General features: G+C 42.8%; 1 protein-coding gene across 2 annotated transcripts in view; it reads left to right on the top strand.

Moving 5' to 3' along the window:
- LOC110508194 (glypican-5) overlaps positions 1-23526 on the top strand; it is a 262645-nt gene that overhangs the window by 62763 nt on the left and 176356 nt on the right. For both annotated transcript variants that reach the window (XM_036966675.1, XM_036966674.1), the window contains exon 3: positions 12045-12736. In XM_036966675.1, coding sequence (XP_036822570.1) covers positions 12045-12736 — 692 coding nt within the window. The remainder of the gene's footprint in view (positions 1-12044; positions 12737-23526) is intronic.

Genomic DNA, 23526 nt, shown 5'->3' with positions numbered 1-23526 from the left:
TGCCCACCCCAACTCACGCCTTGACCAACCTAAAATAGAAACATACAAAAGGAACTAAGGTCAGGACCTGTCTGTCCTGTCTGTCTGTCTGTCTCATTCACATGACCTCATCTCTCTATCTGATCACCTCACTGTGGCTGGTTGTGTGTGTGTGTGCACATGCATGTATAGGTGACTGTATGCATGGCTACGTGTATGTGTGATTTCAGGAGCTGCTATAGTGATTATGCGTTGTGGTGGAACATTACAAACTACACCTGGTGACAAGGTTCGCTTGAGGTGCTTAAATTACTTGAATTTGGCACTCTGAAATTCAAGTACTGGAATAGCTTGAAATCAGACATTTTCTCAAGTTGGTACTTCAAAAGTACTTTAATTAAAAAGAGAGAACAAAAAATGATAAAATATGTTCATATGAAAAATATTAGGAAAGGGTATTGGTAATTTCGAGGCAGACGACCAAGTTTTCACGCTCTTTTTGGCAGACGAGCACCCTCATTCCACCCACACTGCCTGACTGATTAGGCGCTGCCAAACGTCACATCGATAGCCAAAATGCCAGGCAAATGTAGATTCAAACCTGCCTAGCAGGATATTGATGTTCATGAATGGGTTTTGCCATACCCAACCAGGGATTAGTGGAGGGTAAACACACTTAAACGCTGTTTATACACCTTTTTATTTGTGAAATAGCGGTTACTCACATTTGTATTTTGTTAATTATCATTTACGAGCTTATTATTGCGCTCCCAGAGTTGATAAACGCTCAAAGGCTTCTTGATATGAGTTCTAATCTAATGATTCATGTATGCTCGTTATGTTGGCCTGCTCCCCAGGATTTGCCTTGTTAGCAGGGCATTTATTCACCACTCTGTCCTACAGAAAACTGAGCCATGTCAGACATTCCCCTAACACTCTTACTGACAGTTGTGCCTGCTTCGCGTGATGTAATGTTGTCTTTACCTTCTTGCCCTTTGTGCTGTTGTCTGTACCCAATAATATTTGTACCATGTTTTGTGCTGCTACCATGTTGTGTTGCTACCATGTTGTTGTCATGTTGTGTTGCTGCCATGCTGTGTTGTCATGTGTTGCTGCCTTGCTATGTTGTTGTCTTAGGTCTCTCTTTATGTAGTGTTGTGTTGTCTCTTGTGATGTGTGTTTTATATATATATATATATATATATATATACTTTTTAAAAATCCCAGCTACTGCCCCCGCAGGAGGCCTTTTGTCTTTTGTAAATAAGAATTTGTTATTAACTGACTTGCATAGCTAAATAAAGGTTATAAAAAAAAAATTACTCTCAGAGAATTAGTGTACAACTGGTAAATAGTTGCTGATATTTCAGTCAATGTCTAGCTAGGTAGCTCAAGGGCTCTGCTGTTAGCCAGGTAGCTAGCTATGGCTAGAAGGATGAAGTTAAAAGCTAACGATGAATGGAGACTTATCTCAGCAGGAGCAGTTGACTGAAATTAAGCTAGCTATAATCAAAATATGGGCTACTATAATTTCTCATAACAAAATATTTTCTTTACAGAGAGTAGTGAGACAGACAGTGGTGAGTCAGGCTGCAATGAAGGACACGAAGATAGAGAACAAAAATATATACGCAACATGCAACAGTTTAAGATTTTACTGAGTTACAGATCATATAAGGAAATCAGTCAACATCAGTACTGACTTAACATTCATGTACAGTATGTAGTAAATAAGTAGTGAAAAACATTGAGTAGAACATGGAAGGTAGTGATGGTAAATTAGTTGCCTGGTGATTAGCGGGTTGGACCAATAACTGAAAGGATCGAATCCCCGAGCTGACATCCGAGCTGACAAGGCAAAAATCAGTTAACCTAGTGTTCCTAGGCTGTCATTGTAAATAAGAATTTGTTAGTTTTTTCATCTAAGTTATTTTTTGTGATGAAGTTGTGGCGATATACTGCCACAAAAAAATAAAAAATCTCATGGCTACTAGAAACAATGGTTCTTGAAAATAAATATTAGTGCTTGAAAAAGTACTTGAAAGTCCTTGAATTGGACTTGCCACTGTTTGTACGAACCTTGCTGGTGGTTTAGATTGGGGAGTCCCTGGGAGGGTGTCCCTATCCCTTACACAGCACAGCAGTTTTTGTTTAAATCGCTTTGGTACTATTTTCACAAGTATGTGATACATTTTCACAACTCTTAGTACAAAACTCCAAACTGGTCACACTTTCATTCAAAACCTGTTATGGTGCATTCATTTGGATTGTAAACATCTCTCACCACACAACCATTGATTCAAAATATGTTTAGTGTGAAATGTAATGAGAACATTGGTTTAATAACACGATATGTAATTATATATTTTCAATTTAGTCATTTTAACTACCAGTTAATCCAGTAGCAAACAATGCAAGATACAGTGCCTTGCGAAAATATTTGGCCCCCTTGAACTTTGCGACCTTTTGCCACATTTCAGGCTTCAAACATAAAGATATAAAACTGTATTTTTTGGTGAAGAATCAACAACAAGTGGGACACAATCATGAAGTGGAACGACATTTATTGGATATTTCAAACTTTTTTAACAAATCAAAAACTGAAAAATTGGGCGTGCAAAATTAAAGGTCGCAAAAAGGTTGCAAAGTTCAAGGGGGCCGAATACTTTCGTAAGGCACTGTACGTGTTTCAAATCACCCTTAGAAGTGCTGAAAGTCATATGCTACAGTGCTGTAAATTACATTTCACATTAGACAATACACTTATATTTCCCAACAAAATTGACAGAAAATCTACAATTTCCATAATATCTATCCAATGTGTAATCAAAGGTGTGCTCAATGAAGACATCCTCTACAATTATTAATGCAAAAAAACATACATTTTTCAGGTATAATTGCAATATAGGTGTACTGTCTGTAATCAAACGTAAGAAGTTAAATGAAACAAATTAAATGAATGAAAATAACACATAACGTTTAGCATGCATTCATTTGAATCAAGCCTGTCTTGAGCATCTGGCCATACATTGTTTTTTATTTTATTTTTATTTCACCTTTATTTAACCAGGTAGGCTAGTTGAGAACAAGTTCTCATTTGCAACTGCGACCTGGCCAAGATAAAGCATAGCAGTGTGAGCAGACAACACAGAGTTACACATGGAGTAAACAATTAACAAGTCAATAACACAGTAGAAAACAAAGGGGGAGTCTATATACAATGTGTGCAAAAGGCATGAGGAGGTAGGCGAATAATTACAATTTTGCAGATTAACACTGGAGTGATAAATGATCAGATGGTCATGTACAGGTAGAGATATTGGTGTGCAAAAGAGCAGAAAAGTAAATAAATAAAAACAGTATGGGGATGAGGTAGGTGAAAATGGGTGGGCTATTTACCAATAGACTACGTACAGCTGCAGCGATCGGTTAGCTGCTCAGATAGCTGATGTTTGAAGTTGGTGAGGGAGATAAAAGTCTCCAACTTCAGCGATTTTTGCAATTCGTTCCAGTCACAGGCAGCAGAGTACTGGAACGAAAGGCGGCCAAATGAGGTGTTGGCTTTAGGGATGATCAGTGAGATACACCTGCTGGAGCGCGTGCTACGGATGGGTGTTGCCATCGTGACCAGTGAGCTGAGATAAGGCGGAGCTTTACCTAGCATGGACTTGTAGATGACCTGGAGCCAGTGGGTCTGGCGACGAATATGTAGCGAGGGCCAGCCGACTAGAGCATACAAGTCGCAGTGGTGGGTGGTATAAGGTGCTTTAGTGACAAAACGGATGGCACTGTGATAGACTGCATCCAGTTTGCTGAGTAGAGTGTTGGAAGCCATTTTGTAGATGACATCGCCGAAGTCGAGGATCGGTAGGATAGTCAGTTTTACTAGGGTAAGCTTGGCGGCGTGAGTGAAGGAGGCTTTGTTGTAGAATAGAAAGCCGACTCTTGATTTGATTTTCGATTTGAGATGTTTGATGAGTCTGGAAGGAGAGTTTGCAGTCTAGCCAGACACCTAGGTACTTATAGATGTCCACATATTCTAGGTCGGAACCATCCAGGGTGGTGATGCTAGTCGGGCATGCGGGTGCAGGCAGCGATCGGTTGAAAAGCATGCATTTGGTTTTACTAGCGTTTAAGAGCAGTTGGAGGCCACGGAAGGAGTGTTGTATGGCATTGAAGCTTGTTTGAAGGTTAGATAGCACAGTGCCCAATGACGGGCCGAAAGTATATAGAATGGTGTCGTCTGCGTAGAGGTGGATCAGGGAATCGCCCGCAGCAAGAGCAAAATCATTGATATATACAGAGAAAAGAGTCGGCCCGAGAATTGAACCCTGTGGTACCCCCATAGAGACTGCCAGAGGACCGGACAGCATGCCCTCCGATTTGACACACTGAACTCTGTCTGCAAAGTAATTGGTGAACCAGGCAAGGCAGTCATCCGAAAAACCGAGGCTACTGAGTCTGCCGATAAGAATATGGTGATTGACAGAGTCGAAAGCCTTGGCAAGGTCAATGAAGACGGCTGCACAGTACTGTCTTTTATCAATGGCGGTTATGATGTCGTTTAGTACCTTGAGTGTGACTGAGGTGCACCCGTGACCGGCTCGGAAACCAGATTGCACAGCGGAGAAGGTACGGTGGGATTCGAGATGGTCAGTGACCTGTTTGTTGACTTGGCTTTCGAAGACCTTAGATAGGCAGGGCAGGATGGATATAGGTCTGTAACAGTTTGGGTCCAGGGTGTCTCCACCTTTGAAGAGGGGTATGACTGCGGCAGCTTTCCAATCCTTGGGGATCTCAGACGATATGAAAGAGAGGTTGAACAGGCTGGTAATAGGGGTTGCGACAATGGTGGCGGATAGTTTCAGAAATAGAGGGTCCAGATTGTCAAGCCCAGCTGATTTGTACGGGTCCAGGTTTTGCAGCTCTTTCAGAACATCTGCTATCTGGATTTGGGTAAAGGAGAACCTGGAGAGGCTTGGGCGAGGAGCTGCGGGGGGGGGGGGGGCGGAGCTGTTGGCCGAGGTTGAAGTAGCCAGGCGGAAGGCATGGCCAGCCGTTGAGAAATGCTTATTGAAGTTTTCGATAATCATGGATTTATCGGTGGTGACCGTGTTACCTAGCCTCAGTGCAGTGGGCAGCTGGGAGGAGGTGCTCTTGTTCTCCATGGACTTCACAGTGTCCCAGAACTTTTTGGAGTTGGAGCTACAGGATGCAAACTTCTGCCTGAAGAAGCTGGCCTTAGCTTTCCTGACTGACTGCGTGTATTGGTTCCGGACTTCCCTGAACAGTTGCATATCACGGGGACTATTCGATGCTATTGCAGTCCGCCACAGGATGTTTTTGTGCTGGTCGAGGGCAGTCAGGTCTGGGGTGAACCAAGGGCTGTATCTGTTCTTAGTTCTGCATTTCTTGAGCGGAGCATGCTTATCTAAAATGGTGAGGAAGTTACTTTTAAAGAATGACCAGGCATCCTCAACTGACGGGATGAGGTCAATGTCCTTCCAGGATACCCGGGCCAGGTCGATTAGAAAGGCCTGCTCACAGAAGTGTTTTAGGGAGCGTTTGACAGTGATGAGGGGTGGTCGTTTGACTGCGGCTCCGTAGCGGATACAGGCAATGAGGCAGTGATCGCTGAGATCCTGGTTGAAGACAGCGGAGGTGTATTTGGAGGTCCAGTTGGTCAGGATGACGTCTATGAGGGTGCCCTTGTTTACAGAGTTAGGGTTGTACCTGGTGGGTTCCTTGATGATTTGTGTGAGATTGAGGGCATCTAGCTTAGATTGTAGGACTGGCGGGGTGTTAAGCATATCCCAGTTTAGGTCGCCTAACAGAACAAACTCTGAAGCTAGATGGGGGGCGATCAATTCACAAATGGTGTAATCTACATCATAGGGAATGACCTCATTGTTTATGTGCCGCGAGAAACACCTTTTGACATGGCGAATCCAAGCTTGACATTGGTCTGCATTGAACCTGTGCAACCTGACATTGTCCCACACAATGACATAGGTGACCCCTTCACCTTGACAGGTCTGCTCAATTTCATTGAGAAACACAATCCAAGTAATGGCCTACGTCCTACCACACCATCTTTAGAGATCGCTGCGCACATGGAGATGTTTCCCCCACGTTGTCCAGGCACTTGGACGGTCACCCGTTGGCCAATGAGGTTTCACCCACGGAGAAAAGTTTTGGCCAGGTTGAAGCCTGCTTCATCAGTTGGTAGACTGATGGATGCCACATTGGCAAAGGTGTCATCGTTCTCCTTAATGGCCTGCTTTATTTCAGACAGCCGTATGTCATTCCTGGCCCTCACCTTTTCCACCACTGCCCACTCCTGCTGGTCAGACAGAACACAGCCACACAGATTGTCGTATAGAGTGGACCAAAGCGCAGTGTGGTTAGAATACATTCTTTATTTAATGAAGAACACTTAAACAAAAACAACAAACCAAATAAGCCGACCGTGACCGCTATATAAACAATGTGCTGACATAGAAAATAACCCACCCAAAGAAGATGGCTGCCTAAATATGGTTCCCAATCAGAGACAACGATAAACACCTGCCTCTAATTGAGAACCAATCTAGGCAACCATAGACCAACATAAACACCTAGATGAAAACAACCCCATAAATCTACAAAACCCCCTAGACAGTACAAACACCCTAGAATGAGAAAAAAACACATATATCACCCATGTCACACCCTGAGCTAACCAAAATAATAAAGAAAACTAAGAATACTAACGTCAGGGCATGACAGCCAGACAGAAGACCATAAGGTCTTCTGTCAATTCTGAGGGTAGAACCGAGCATACTGTCAGTAGATCCTACTGTAAGAATACTGTAACCCCCTTTTATATGGTGACCAATTGTGGTTACCACTAAGTGAAATCAATTAGCAATAATGAATATTCATTATGTATGGTTATCATGTATCATACATGTAATTTTGTCACGCCCTGACCATAGAGAGCCCTTGGGGTTCTCTATGGTGCAATAGGTCAGAGTGTGACTAGGGGGTGTTCTAGTCTTGAATTTCTATGTTGGTGTGAGTATGGTTTCCAATTGGAGGCAGCTGATGATCGTTGCCTCTAATTGGGGATCATACTTAGTGTGGTCCTTCTCCCACCTGCGTTCGTGGGATATTGTTTTGTTTTGCTTTAGTGCTATGTGCTATGTGCTATGTGCTATGTGCGCTACGAACTGCACGTTCATGTATTCTTTGTTGTTCTTTTGAAGGTTAACTTTAATAAATATGTGGAACTCTACTCACGCTGCGCCTTGGTCCGCTCATTATGTATATGACGAACGTGACAAATTTAGATGTTTCTACTTTAAAAACACTTTTTATTTCTGTTATTTCTGTAGGTCTTAAAATTCATGTATAGTATTCAAATCTACAGGTCTACCAAACGGTTAAGTGATTAACCATTAAGCTAAATTGGATTAAGTGATGGTGAAATGCATTTAAACAAATGAGAAAATAATAATATCAAAAGTATTGTGAGCTTTGCATTGTGAAAGGCAATTACTTTATATGAAAGTTATTTCTAGATGATACACCGATTAGGTTTGGTGATTACAGTGCCTTGCGAAAGTATTCGGCCCCCTTGAACTTTGCGACCTTTTGCCACATTTCAGGCTTCACACATAAAGATATAAAACTGTATTTTTTTGTGAAGAATCAACAACAAGTGGGACACAATCATGAAGTGGAACGAAATTTATTGGATATTTCAAACTTTTTTAACAAATCAAAAACTGAAAAATTGGGCGTGCAAAATTATTCAGCCCCTTTACTTTCAGTGCAGCAAACTCTCTCCAGAAGTTCAGTGAGGATCTCTGAATGATCCAATGTTGACCTAAATGACTAATGATGATAAATACAATCCACCTGTGTGTAATCAAGTCTCCGTATAAATGCACCTGCACTGTGATAGTCTCAGAGGTCCGTTAAAAGCGCAGAGAGCATCATGAAGAACAAGGAACACACCAGGCAGGTCCGAGATACTGTTGTGAAGAAGTTTAAAGCAGGATTTGGATACAAAAAGATTTCCCAAGCTTTAAACATCCCAAGGAGCACTGTGCAAGCGATAATATTGAAATGGAAGGAGTATCAGACCACTGCAAATCTACCAAGACCTGGCCGTCCCTCTAAACTTTCAGCTCATACAAGGAGAAGACTGATCAGAGATGCAGCCAAGAGGCCCATGATCACTCTGGATGAACTGCAGAGATCTACAGCTGAGGTGGGAGACTCTGTCCATAGGACAACAATCAGTCGTATATTGCACAAATCTGGCCTTTATGGAAGAGTGGCAAGAAGAAAGCCATTTCTTAAAATATCCATAAAAAGTGTTGGTTAAAGTTTGCCACAAGCCACCTGGGAGACACACCAAACATGTGGAAGAAGGTGCTCTGGTCAGATGAAACCAAAATTGAACTTTTTGGCAACAATGCAAAACGTTATGTTTGGCGTAAAAGCAACACACCATCCCCACTGTCAAACATGGTGGTGGCAGCATCATGATTTGGGCCTGCTTTTCTTCAGCAGGGACAGGGAAGATGGTTAAAATTGATGGGAAGATGGATGGAGCCAAATACAGGACCATTCTGGAAGAAAACCTGATGGAGTCTGCAAAAGACCTGAGACTGGGACGGAGATTTGTCTTCCAACAAGACAATGATCCAAAACATAAAGCAAAATCCACAATGGAATGGTTCAAAAATAAACATATCCAGGTGTTAGAATGGCCAAGTCAAAGTCCAGACCTGAATCCAATCGAGAATCTGTGGAAAGAACTGAAAACTGCTGTTCACAAATGCTCTCCATCCAACCTCACTGAGCTCGAGCTGTTTTGCAAGGAGGAATGGGAAAAAATGTCAGTCTCTCGATGTGCAAAACTGATAGAGACATACCCCAAGCGACTTACAGCTGTAATCGCAGCAAAAGGTGGCGCTACAAAGTATTAACTTAAGGGGGCTGAATAATTTTGCACGCCCAATCTTTCAGTTTTTGATTTGTTAAAAAAGTTTGAAATATCCAATAAATGTCGTTCCACTTCATGATTGTGTCCCACTTGTTGTTGATTCTTCACAAAAAAATACAGTTTTATATCTTTATGTTTGAAGCCTGAAATGTGGCAAAAGGTCGCAAAGTTCAAGGGGGCCGAATACTTTCGCAAGGCACTGTATGTGTTGTACTTAGTCAACAGAAAATGTGATTAAAGTTTTGAAAAAAACAGCCTTTTGGATGATCTGTTTGGAGTTTTGTACTAAGAGTTGTCAAAGTATACCACATACTGGTGAAAATAGTACAGAAGTGATAATAAAAGTACCATCCACCAGAATACTGTGTGTTATAAGATATTGAGTTGTCAGAGTGCGCCCACGATACTGTGTGTTATAAGATATTGAGGTTTCAGAGTGCACCCACGATACTGTGTGTTATAAGATATTGAGTTGTCAGAGTGCGCCCACGATACTGTGTGTTATAAGATATTGAGTTGTCAGAGTGCGCCCACGATACTGTGTGTGTTGTAAGATATTGAGTTGTCAGAGTTCGCCCACGATACTGTGTGTGTTGTAAGATATTGAGTTGTCAGAGTGCGCCCACGGTACTGTGTGTGTTATAAGATATTGAGTTGTCAGAGTGCGCCCACGATACTGTGTGTTATAAGATATTGAGTTGTCAGAGTGCGCCCACGATACTGTGTGTTATAAGATATTGAGTTGTCAGAGTGCGCCCACGATACTGTGTGTGTTGTAAGATATTGAGTTGTCAGAGTTCGCCCACGATACTGTGTGTTATAAGATATTGAGTTGTCAGTGCGCCCACGATACTGTGTGTGTTATAAGATATTGAGTTGTCAGAGTGCGCCCACGATACTGTGTGTGTTGTAAGATATTGAGTTGTCAGAGTTCGCCCACGATACTGTGTGTGTTATAAGATATTGAGTTGTCAGAGTTCGCCCACGATACTGTGTGTGTTATAAGATATTGAGTTGTCAGAGTGCGCCCACGATACTGTGTGTGTTATAAGATATTGAGTTGTCAGAGTTCGCCCACGATACTTTGTGTGTTGAGTATGTATCCAGTAACTCCACATTATCTATTCTAGAATATTATTACGTGTCCTTGTGTGTTTAGCATCCATATGTGATATTTTGCGTGTGTGTGTGTGTGTTTATGGTTTTACTATCCTTTTTGGGACCAGAAGTCCTCACAAAGATAGTAAAACAAGGAACATTTGGGATGGCACCGTGTCTTCTGTCTCAGTTGTTCTACAGTTGCTGCTGCTCTTCCATCTGCTGGCATGCCATAGGGATGACATCAGAACCCAGAGAGAGACCTGGAGAGATGGGGGGAGAGAGTGAGAGAAAGAGGCAGCAGGGCTGAGGAGAGCACTGTGTCCCCACACAGGGAGAGAGGAAAGGATGAGGGAAGAGAAGTGAGGGGGAGAGAGGAGTGAGGGGCACTGCCAACTGAGCTGACTAGACAGGCTGTTGGTATGGTATGGCAGTAGCTCATGGCACCTCTGATGTTGGAGCATGTGCAAATACCATGTCACGACAGGCCACACTGTGCCCCTCTGTTCTTGATCATCTAGGATCTTTGATATGGTGTGGCTGACTCAATTTCAATGACTTGCTGTGACTCACCTGGTGTATCTAGAGTCTAAAGTAGCATCCTCTCCCCGTGTATGTCAGAGCAGTGTATGCTGTGTGCCAGACAGCTATGATAGAATTTAGCTCTATTCTTACCATCATGCCATAGCTGACTGACTGACTGCAGTGACTTCATGTCAGGGTGCAGTTTTTAGTACCCAGCCAAGACCCAGCTCAGCTACTGTCTCCTCAAGACACACACACACACACACGACTTCATACACACAGATATCCAGCCACTTTACTGCATGGGATGTAGTGAACACTACACCTTCTTCCCCTTCCACCCAAAGCTAAGTGACTAATACCCACTAGCCAAGCTCAGATGGGAAGGAGGATGGGAGGGTGAGAGGGTGTCCTCTCTGACCTCTCTTCTGCAGGAATCAGGATGTGTGTTACTGTTAGATTGTTTAAGTTAAAGTCGTACAAAGAGATGCTCATGGTGCATTTAAGCAAGGAGGTGTGGTATATAGCCAATATACCACGGCTAAGGGCTGTTCGTAGCACGGCGCAATGCAGAGTGCCTGGATACAGCCCTTAGCTGTGGTATATTGGCCATATATCATAAACCCCAGAGGTGCCTTATTGCTATTATAAGCTGGTTACCAATGTAATTAGAACAGTAACAAGAAATGTTTTGTCATACCCGTGGTAAACGATCTGATATACCACAGCTGTCAGCCAATCAGCATTCAGGGCTCGAACCACCCAGTTTATAATTAAGTATATACCAGTTGTCGAAAAAGTACCCAATTGTCATTCTAAATGTAAAGATACCTTAATAGAAAATGACTCAGTTAAAAGTGAAAGTCACCCAGTACAATACTACTTGAGTAAAAGTTTGGTTATAAAGTTTGGTTATAAGTTTGGTTATAAATATACTTAAGTATCAAAAGTAAAAGTATGAATAATTTCTCATGACATTTTAAGCAAACCAGTAGGAACAATTTTCATGTTTTTTAAAATTATGGATAGCCGGAGGCACACTCTAACACTCAGACATCATTTACAAATGAAGCATTTATGTTTTGTGAGTCCACCAGATCAGAGGCAGTAGGGATGACCTCTTGATAAGTGTGTGAATTGGACCATTTTCTGTCCTGCTAAGCATTCAAAATGTAACGAGTACTTTTGGGTGCCAGGGAAAATGTATGGAGTAAAAAGTACATTATTTTCTTTAGGAATGTAGTGAAGTAAAAGTAGTCAAAAATATGAATAATAATTGTAAAGTACAGATACCCCAAATTACTTAAGTAGGACATTAAAGTATTTTTACTGAAGTACTTTACACCACTGGTATATACTATACTGCCTTATTTTATTAATCTAAATGTAACCACGTCCTGTCCTCTTTCTCTCTCCCACCCCCTCTCCCCTACCCTCCCTCCAGACACCTTCCAGTACCTGCTCTCCTTCTCCCAGGGCCACCTCTCATCCCTGCTAGAGGACACCTACTCGCCCCTCTCCCGCGAGGCCCTCCCTCATGTCAATGTCCTCTTCTCTTCCCTCTCCCTTTACATCCGTGGACACAACCTCTCCCTCGAGGCCGCAATCACACGTTTCTACGACAACCTCTTCCCACTCGTCTATGTACGCTTGGTCAACCCCGGCATGGGTGCGGCGGGCAAGAGGGGCGAGTGTCTCCGCGCGACCCGGCAAGACGTCAACCCGTTTGGCCCTCATCCCGATACGCTTGCCCAAGAACTCAGGCGCGCCCTGGGCGCCGGGCGAGCCCTATCCCTCGCCCTCGCCGAAGGCACTGAGGTCATGAACGCCACAGAACACGTTTCCCTCACCAAAGAGTGTTTACGGGGCTTGACCAAGATGCAGTACTGCTCGCACTGTCGCGGGCTGACGCTGATCAAGCCGTGCATGGGCTACTGCTTGAACGTGATGCGCGGTTGCTTGGCGAGCGTGGCCGAGCTGGATGGGCCGTGGCGGAGGTATGTGGCGGCACTCGAGGAGCTGACCCACGCGGTGGCTGGACAACACAGCCTGGAGCTGGCCCTGCTGGGGGTCAGGGGGCACGTGAACGAGGCTATACTCCATGCACAGCTCCACGGGCCAACACTGACCACTACGGTGAGGAGAAAGAGTAGATAGACACACACACACACACACACACACACACACACACACACACACATTCTCTGTCGTGTTATCTGAGTGGTTTTAGGATAGCATCATCGTTGAGGGTGATGCTAAGCCCTTTAGTCTCTCTCTCTCTCTCTCTCTCTCTCTCTCTCTCTCTCTCTCTCTCTCTCTCAATTCAGTTTAATTTAATTTAAAGGGCTTTATTGGCATGGGAAACATATGTTTATATTGCCAAAGCAAGTGAAATATTAACAATAAAAAATGAACAGTAAACATTACACTCAAGTTTCAAAGGAATAGTTACATTTCAAATGTCATATTATGTATATATAGTGTTGTAACAATGTGCAAATAGTTAAAGTACAAAAGGTAAAATAAATAAACGTAAATATGGATTGTATTTACAATGATGTTTGTTCTTCACTGGTTGCCCTTTTCTGGTGGCAACAGGTCACAAATCTTGCTGCTGTGATGGCACGCTGATATTTCACCTAATAGGTATGGGAGTTTATCAAAATGGGTTCATTTTCAAATTATTTGTGGGTCTGTATAATCTGAGGGAAATATGTGTCTCTAATACAGTCATACATTGAGCAGGAGGTTAGGAAGTGCTGCTCAGTTTCCACCTCATTTTGTGGGCAGTGTGCAAATAGCCTGTCTTCTCTTGAGAGCCATGTCTGCCTACTGCGGCCTTTCTCAATAGCAAGGCTATGCTCACTGAGTCTATACATAGTCAAAGCTTTCCTTAAGTTTGGTTCAGTCACAGTGGACAGGTATTCTGCCACTGTCGTCAGGTATTCTGCCACTCTGTACTTTCTATTTAGGGCTAAATAGAATTACCGCTTGCTCTTTTTTTGTTAATTCTTTCCAATGTGTCAAGTAATTATCTTTTTGTTTTCTCCCAATTTGATTGGGTCTAATTGTGTTGCTGTCCTGGGGCTCTGTGGGGTCTGTTTTTGTTTGTTAACAGAGCCCCAGGACCAGCTTGCTTAGGTGACTCTTCTCCAGGTTCATCTCTCTGTAGGTGATGGCTTTGTTATGGAAGGTTTGGGAATCACTTCCTTGTCGGTGGTTGATGAATTTAACAGCTCTTTTCTAGATGTTGATGATAAGAGGGTATCGACCTAATTCTGCTTTGCATGCATTATTTGGTGTTTTACATTGTACACTGAGGATATTTTTGCAGAATTCTGCATGCAGAGTCTCAATTTGGTGTTTGTCCCATTTTGTGAATTCTTGGTTGGTGAGCGGACCCCAGACCTCACCACCATAAAGGGCAATGGGTTCTATGATTCTAGTATTTTAAGCCAGATCCTAATTGGTATGTCAGATTTTATCTTCCTTTTGATACCATAAAAGGCCCTTCTTGCCTTGTCTCTCAGCTTGTTCACAGCTTTGTGGAAGTTACCTGTGGCGCTGATGTTTAGGCTGCGATCAAATCAAATCCAATGTTATTTGTCACATGCGCCGAATACAACAGGTATACCTTACAGCGAAATTCTTACTTACAATCCCTTAACCATCAATGCAGTTTAAAGAAAGTACCAAAAAATAATATTTTTTTAAGTAATAAAAAAACATTTTTCTTTTTTTAAATAAAATAATTAAAGAGCAGTAGTAAATAAAAATAGCGGGGCAATTTACAGGGGGTACCGGTACAGAGTCAGTGTGCAGGGGCACCGGTGTCGACAATAACAGAGAGTAGCAGCAGCACAGAAGAGGGGGGGGCAATGCAAATAGTCTGGGTAGCTATTTCATTAGCTGTTCAGGAGTCTTATGGCTTGGGGGTAGAAGCTGTGTAGAAGCCACTTGGACCTAATCTTGGCGCTCCGGTACCGCTTGCCGTGCGGTAGCAGAGAGAACAGTCAATGACTAGGGTGGCTGGAGTCTTTGACAATTTTTTGGGCCTTCCTCTGACACCGCCTGGTATAGAGGTCCTGGATGGCAGGAAGCTTGGCCCCGGTGATGTACTGGGCCGTACTCACTACCCTCTGTAGTGACTTGCGGTCGGAGGCCGAGCAGTTGCCATACCAGGCAGTGATGCAACCTGTCAGGATGCTCTTGATGGTGCAGCTGTAAAACATTTTGAGGATCCGAGGACCCATGCCAAATCTTTTCAGTCTCCTGAGGGGGAATAGGTTTTATCGTGCCCTCTTCACGACTGTCTTGGTGTGCTTGGACCATGTAATCAACCTGCTCCACTACAGCCCTGTTGTCTTTGAGATTGGGGGCTTTCTCGGTCCTCCTTCTCCTGTAGTCCACAATCATCTCCTTTGTCTTAATCACGGCGAGGGATAGGTTGTTGTCCTGGCACCACACGGTCAGGTCTCTGACCTCCTCCCTATAGGCTGTCTCATCGTTGTTGGTGATTAGGCCTACCACGGTTGTGTCATCAGCAAACTTAATGATGGTGTTGGAGTTGTGCCTGGTCGTGTAATCATGAATGAACAGGGAGTACAGGAGGGGACTGAGCATGCAACCCTGAGGGGCCTCCGTGTTGAAGATCAGCGTGATAGATGGGTTGTTACCTTACCACCTGGGGGCGACCCGTCAGGAAGTCCAGGATCCAGTTGCAGAGGGAGATGTTTAGTCCCAGGGTCCTTAGCTTAGTGATGAGCTTTGAGAGCACTATGGTGTTGAACGCTGAGCTGTATGTAGTCAAGTAATAGATTTCTCACATAGGTGTTCCTTTTGTCCAGGTGTGAAAGTGCAGTGTGGAGTAGAGATTGCATCATCTGTGGATCTATTGGTGCGGTATTCAAATTAGAGTGGGTCTAGGGTTTCTGGGATAATGGTGTTGATGTGAGCCATGACCAGCCTTTCAAAGCATTTCATGGCTGCAGACATGAGTGCTACGTGTCGGTAGTCATTTAGGCAGGTTACCTTAGTGTTCTTGGGCACAGCGACTATGGTGGTCTGCTTGAAACATGTTGTTATTACAGACTCAGACAGGGAGAGGTTGAAAATGTCAGTGAGGACACTTGCCAGTTGGTCAGCTCATGCCTGGAGTACATGTCCTGGTAATCCGTCTGGTCCTGCGGCCTTGTGAATGTTGACGTGTTTAAAGGTCTTACTCACATCGGCTGCGGAGAGCGTGATCACACAGTCATCCGGAACAGCTGATGCTCTCATGCATGTTTCAGTGTTACTTGAAGTGAGCACAGAAGTTATTTAGCTCGTCTGGTAGGCTCGTGTCACTGGGCAGCTCTCGGTTGTGCTTTCCTTTGTAGTCTGTAATAGTTTGCAAGCCTTGCCACATCCGACGAGCGTCAGAGCCGGTGTAGTACGATTCGATCTTAGTCATGTATTGATGCTTTGCCTGTTTGATGGTTCATCGGAGGGCATAGCGTGATTTCTTATAAGCTTCCGGGTTAGAGTCCCGCTCCTTGAGAGCGGCAGCTCTACCCTTTAGCTCAGTGCAAATGTTGTTTGTAATCCATGGCTTCTGGTTGGGGTATGTACGTACAGTCACTGTGGGGACGACGTCATTGATGCACTTATCGATGAAGCTAGTGACTGATGTGGTGTACTCTTCACTGCCATCGGAAGAATCCCGGAACATTTTCCAGTCTGTGCTATCAAAATAGTCCTGTAGTTTAACATCTACTTCATCTGACCACTTTTTTATAGACCGAGTCACTCGTGCTTCCTGCTTTAATTGTTGCTTGTATGTAGGAATCAGGTGGATAGAATTATGGTCAGATTTGCCAAATGGAGGGCGAGGGAGATCTTTGTACGTGTTTCTGTGTGTGGAGTAAAGGTGGTCTAGAATTTTTTCCCTCAGGTTGCTCATTCTATGCTAATAGAAATGAGGTAAAACTGATTGAAGTTTCCTTGCATTAACTTCTTAAGGTATTTCCACTTGGCCAAAAGCCAGGGAAAATGCAGCGCTGCAAATTAAAATCACATTTTCATTAAATCACACATGTAAGATACTATATTAAAGCTACACTCGTTGTGAATCCAGCCAACATGTCAGATTTTAAAAAGGCTTTTCGGCGAAAGCATAAGAAGCTATTATCTGATGATAGCACAACAGTAAACAAAGAGAGTAGCATATTTCAATCCTGCAGGCGCTACACAAAACGCAGAAAGAAAATATAAAACATGCCTTACCTTTGATGAGCTTCTTTTGTTGGCACTCCAATGTCCAATAAACATCACAATTGGTCCTTTCGATTAATTCCGTCCATATATATCCAAAATGTCCATTTGGCGCATTTGATCCAGAAAAAAACAGCTTCCAAATTGCGCAACGTCAAAACAAAATATCTCAAAAGTTACCTGTAAACTTTGCCAAAACATTTCAAACTACTTTTGTAATACAACTTTAGGTATTTTTAAACGTTAATAATCGATCAAATTGAAGATGGGTCTATCTGTTTTCAATAGAGGACGAGAGGAAACTAATGCTACTTTTCAAGTCTTGCGCACTCTCAACAGCGTTACCTTTTTCCAAGATGGCCGTACTTCTTCATTGCACAAAGGAATAACCTCAACCAAATTCCAAGGACTGGTGACATCCAGTGGAAGCGGTAGGAAAACAAGTGCCTAAGAAATATCGTTTCCCAATGAGAACTCACTGAACAGACAGAGACCTAAAAAAGAAAATCTTTCCTCGTTTCCTTCTCCAGCGAATTACGGGGATCTGGGCCTGGTCGGGTGTCTGTAGTATATCCCTCTATTCCGACTCATTGTAGAAAAACTCTTCATCTAATCTGAGGTGAGTAATCGCAGTTCTGATGTCCAGAAGCTCCTTTCGGTCATAAGAGATGGTAGCAGCAACATTATGTACAAAACTATTTACGAACAACGCAAAAAATCAAACAAAATAGAATAGAAGAGCCGACAAGACGGCAGCCATCCCCTCCGGCGCCATCACGGTCACATGGTGGGCCAGATGGTATGTATCATTTTTTGTGTGCTCTAGGGCAGTGGTTCCCAAACTTTTTATAGTCCCATACCCCTTCAAACATTCAACCTCCAGCTTCGTACCCCCTCTAGCACCAGGGTCAGCAGACTCTCAATTGTTGTTTTTTGCCATCATTGTAAGCCTGCCACACACACACTATACGATACATTTATTAAACATAAGAATGAGTGTGAGTGTTTGTCACAACCCGGCTTGTGGTGGTGGATTCTGGGGTAAACTTTGAAATGTTTTATCCTCAGAGTATAGGAACATTAGTTACAAAGGAGACATGAGGGGTGCCATAATGAAGCTTGGGAGGGGCTGAGAGCAGGGAACACGATCTCATGTGGCAGTACTGATAAGGGGAGAAACCGTTGAAGTCTCATATCACTTAGTTCCCAGCTTTGCAAGAATGATACAATGTTTAGAGATAAGGAGGAGACCACCCAAAGTGGGGAATTAATACCACCACGGGGGAAGCCATGACTTGGTCTGAATTACAGCTGTAATGAAGTGTCCATGAGTTATTTACTCTGAAAAATTAGAACCTAACAGTGGGAAGTAACAAAGAGCTCATAGGACTAGGGCACAAATAATAATATAATAATAATCAATAATTGTGCTCTTTATTTAGCTATCTTAAATATAAAATGTTATTTATTCATAAAAAAATGTGAATAACTCACCACAGGTTAATGAGAAGGGTGTGCTTGAAAGGATGCACATAACTACATAACTCTGCAATGTTGGGTTGTATTGGAGAGAGTCTCAGTCTTAAATCATTTTCCACCCACAGTCTGTGCCTGTATTTAGTTTTCATGCTAGTGAGGGCCGAGAATCCACTCTCACATACAGTTGACGCCGGAAGTTTACACACACTTATTTTTCAACCACTCCACAAATTTCTTGTTTTGGTAAGTCGGTTAGGATATTTACTTTGTGCATGACACAAGTCATTTTTCCAACAAATGTTTACAGACGGATTATTTACTTATAATTCACTGTATCACAATTCCAGTGGGTCAGAAGTTTACATACACTAAGTTGACTGTGCCTTTAAACAACTTGGAAAATTCCAGAAAAATGATGTCATGCCGTACAAGCTTCTGATAGGCTAATTGACATAATTTGAGTCAATTTGAGGTTTACATGTGGATGTATTTCAAGGCCTACCTTCAAACTCAGTGCCTCTTTGCTTGACATCTGAGGAAAATCTAAAGAAATAAGCCAAGACTTCAGAAAAAAAATAGTAGACCTCCACAAGTCTGGTACGTGCTTGGGATGGCTTACCATATAAGATGCTTCTAGCCCCTTCTTATTAATGGTATCTGTTGCTTTTATACATGTCTTACTACTCGAAAGTCATCTTAATTCTCTCTCAAAAAACTTGGCTATGTTTCAAATTGGCATGTTGTCACGCCCTGACCTTAGAGATCCTTTTTATGTCTCTATTTTGGTTTGGTCAGGGCGTGAGTTGGGGTGGGCATTATATGTTTTGTGTTTCTATGATTTTCTATTTCTATGTGTTGGCCAGGTATGGTTCTCAATCAGGGATAGCTGTCTATAGTTGTCTCTGATTGGGAACCATACTTCGGTACCCTTTTTCCCACCTGTGTTTGTGGGAAGTTGACTTTTGTTTATGACACATAGCCTGTAGCTTCACGGTCGTTTTGTATGGTTTATTGTTTTTGTCGGCATCATTCTTAAATAAAGTAAAATGTACGCTCACCACGCTGCCCCTTGGTCCTCATCCGTCAACAGCCGTGACACATGTTTTGTTTCTAAATGTCTGCGCAGGAGTGAAGGTTTCGAGTTGTGAGATAGTACTTTTGCACATATAACACACTGTGGCTGAGGAAAGGCACTACTCCCAATAGTGAACCCCAAATCAATATAGTTCTCATCATATTTGCGCCTCTTTGATGGTCCAAAGTCCCTGTCTCTTCGGTGCGTTCCCGGGTAAGGGGACAGTAGCTCTTCGGCTGCATCAGATTCACAACTGTCAGTGTCCATGCTAGCTGGGCTAACAACAAATGTAGAATTACTGATGCTAGCATTGGATGTGCTCGTGGAAGCAGAACAACTTGTGTCGTCGACAGGTGCAGGTGTAGTACTGCTGGTAGTAGCAGTACTACCAGTAGAGCTGGTATGTGTCTCTATGGACGCGGGCCTTACTTTTTAACAGCAGCAGCTACATTTGGCAACATACAGAGTGGAATTCCCGCGAGAGAGTAACAGTTAATGTGATTGGATGTTAATTATTTGACTAGGCTACCTGTATGCTAGCTGTATTTGACATTGTGTTGTTTCGCTGAACACTAGATGGTTTAATTATATTTTTGGCAGTGAAACGAGGTGACACAGCCGAGAAAAAAACCTCATCTAAATGTATAGCAACGTTGGAAAATATAAATGGGCTGTTTGAAAGTGTGAAGAATTATTTTCTCCAAAATATATATATATATTTTTAAATAATATATCTATGGCAACGGTGTCTAGATTACATTTTTATTTGTGGTCCAGGTAACTGGACCTTTTTTGGAACTTAATGATATTTACTGTCAGGGCCCAGGTCTTATGGAATCTGTGCAGAATATCTAGGTGCTGCTGTAGGCCCTCCCTGGTTGGGTACAGAAGCCCCAGATCATCAGCAAACATTAGACATTTGACTTCAGATTCTAGTAGGGTGAGGCCGGGTGCTGCAGACTGTTCTAGTGCCTACAATTTTATCCCTGATGTCCTTACACAGCTCTCTGTTCTTGGCCATTGTGGAGAGGTTGGAGTCTGTTTGATTGAGTGTGTGAACAGGTGTCTTTTATACAGGTAACGAGTTCAAACAGGTGTTGTTAATACAGGTAATGAGTGGAGATCAGGAGGGCTTCTTAAAGAAAAACTAACAGGTCTGTCAGAGCCGGAATTCTTACTGGTTGGTAGGTGATCAAATACTTATGTCATGCAATAAAATGCTAATTAATTACTTAAAAATCATACAATGTGATTTTTGTTTTAGATTCCGTCTCTCTCAAGTGTACCTATGACAAAAATGAGCTCTACATGCTTTGTAAGTAGGAAAACCTGCAAAAGTAGGAAAACCTGCAAAATCGGCAGTGTTTCAAATACTTGTTCTCCCCACTGTATATGTTGAAGAGGGTGGAGCTTAAGCTGCATCCCTGTCTCATCCCACAGCCCTGTGGAAAGATGTGTGTTTTTGCCAATATTAACCGCGCACTTGTTGTTTGTGTACATGGATTTGAAAATGTTGTATGTTTTTCCCCCAACTCCGCTTTCCATCAATTTGTATAGCAGACCTTCATATCAAATTGAGTTGGAGTCAACAAAGCATGAGAAGACTTTGCCTTTGTTTTGGTTAATTTGTTTGTCCATTAGGGTGTGCAGGGTCTGCGTACAGTCATTTGGTAAAAAGCCAATTTAACCTTTGCTCAGTCAATTGTTTTCACTGAGGATATGTAAGAGTCTGCTGTTAATGATAATGCAGAGGATTTACCCAAGGTTGCTGTTGACGCATATCCCACGGTAGTTATTGGGGTCAGATTTGTCTCTACTTTTGTGGATTGGGGTGATCAGACAGACCTTGGTTAAAAATATTGGGGAAGATGCCAGAGCTAAGAATGATGTTCAAGAGTTTAAGTATAGCCAATTGGAATTTGTTGTCTGTATATTTTATAATTTCATTGAGGATACCATCAACACCACACGCCTTTTTGGGTTGGAGGGTTTGTATTTTGCCCTGTAGCTCATTCAAGGTAATTGGAGAATCCAGTGCGTTCTGGTAGTCTTTAATAATTGATTGATTCTAAGATTTGTATTTGATCATGTATATGTTTTTGCTGTTTGTTCTTTGTTCTTTGTTATAGGGCCAAAAAGATTGGTGAAGTGGTTTACCCGTACATCTCCATTTTGGATAAATAACTCTTTGTGTTGTTGTATGTTTTTCAATTATCCCAGAAGTGGTTAGAGTCTATGGATTCTTCAATTACATTGAGCTGATTTCTGACCTTCTTTTTCTGTAGTGTATTTCTGTATTGTTTTAGTGATTCACTATAGTGAATCCGTTGGCTCAGGTTTTCTGAGTCTGTATGTTTTTGGTTGGATAGGTTTCTCAATTTCTTTTTTAGGTTTTTGCATTCTTCATTAAACCATTTGTCATTGTTGTTAATTTTCTTTCGTTTTCTGCTTGGAATGTTTCGATTTGACAGGGAAGCTGAGAGTTCAAATATACTGTTAAGGTTTTTTACTGCCAACTTTACACCGTCCCTTTTACAGTGAAATGTTTTGTCCAGGAAATTGCCTAAAAGGGATTGAATTTGTTGTTGCCTAATAATTTTTTGGTAGGTTTCCACACTACTTTACTTCCATATATTGCGTTTCTTAATATTATTCAGTTCCTTTGGCTTTGATGCCTCATGATTGAGTAGTGGTTTGTTCAAGTAGACTGTGATTTTGCTGTGATCTGGTAGTGGTGTGGTGTCAGTGGGCTGACACCACACCACTACAACGCTCTGAGAGACTCTGGGTTGAGTTCGGTGATAAAGTGGTCTACAGTACTACTGCCAAGAGATGAGCTATAGGTGTACCTACCATAGGAGTCCCCTCAAAGTCTACCATTGACTATGTACATACCCAGTGTGCGACAGAGCTGCAGGAGTTGTGATCTGTTTTTGTTGTTTATGTTGTTGTAGTTGTGCCTAGGGCGGCGTATGGGGGAGGAAATGCTGTCACCTCCAGGTAGGTGTTTGTCCCCCTGTGTGCTGAGGGTGTCAGGTTCTTGTACAGTTCTGGAATTTAGGTTGCCACAGACTAGTACATGTCCCTGGGCTTGGAAATGATTGATTTCCTGCTCCAGGATGGAGAAGCTGAATTCATTAAAGTATGGGGATTCTCATGGGGGGATAGTGTGATAAAGGAGATGATTGTGGACTACAGGAGAAAGAGGACTGAGCACGCCCCCATTCTCATCGACGGGGCTTCAGTGGAGCAGGTTGGAGCCTCAAGTTCCTTGGTGTCCACATCACCGACAAACTAACATGGTCCAAGCACACCAAGACAGTCGTGAAGAGGGCATGACAAAACCTATTCCCCCTCAAGAGACTGAAAAGATTTGGCATGGGTCCTCAGATCCTCAAAGGTTCTACAGCTGCACCATCAAGAGCATCTTGACGGGCTTCATCACTGCCTGGTATGGTAACTGCTTGGCCTCCGACCTCAAGGCACCACAGAGGGTAGTGCGAACGGCCCAGTACATCACTGGGTCCAAGCTCCCTACCATCCAGGACCTCTATACCAGGCGGTGTCAGAGGAAGGCCCTAAACATTGTCAAAGACTCCAGCCACCCTAGTCATAGACTGTTCTCTCTGATACCGCATGGCAAGTGGTACTGGAGCACCAAGTCTAGGTCTAAGAGGCTTCTAAACAGCTTCTACCCCGAAGCCATAAGACTCCTGAACAGCTAATCAAATGGCTACCCAGACTATTTGCATTGCCACCCCCCCCCCCCTTTACACCGCTGCTACTCTCTGTTGTTGTCATCTATGCATAGCCACTTTAATAACTCTACCTACATGTACATATTACCTCAACTAACCGGTGACCCCGCACATTGACTCTGCACCGGTATCCCCCTGTATATAGTCTCGCTATTGTTATTTTACTGCTGCTGTTTAATTACTTGTTACTTTTATTTCTTATTTTTATCTGTATTTTTTTTGTTTAACTGCTTTGTTGGTTAGGGGTATTTCACTGTAAGGTCTACAGCTGTTATATTCAGCCCATGTGACTAATACAATTTGATTTGATTTGTGGGGATTATTATCCCACGTCGCTCTCTCCCTCCCACATACGCTAGTTG

Source organism: Oncorhynchus mykiss, chromosome 28 (assembly GCF_013265735.2).
Source record: "Oncorhynchus mykiss isolate Arlee chromosome 28, USDA_OmykA_1.1, whole genome shotgun sequence".
NCBI lineage: Eukaryota > Metazoa > Chordata > Actinopteri > Salmoniformes > Salmonidae > Oncorhynchus > Oncorhynchus mykiss.
The sequence above is the reverse complement of the archived record's forward strand: the minus strand, read 5'-3'. Positions and strand labels throughout refer to the sequence as shown.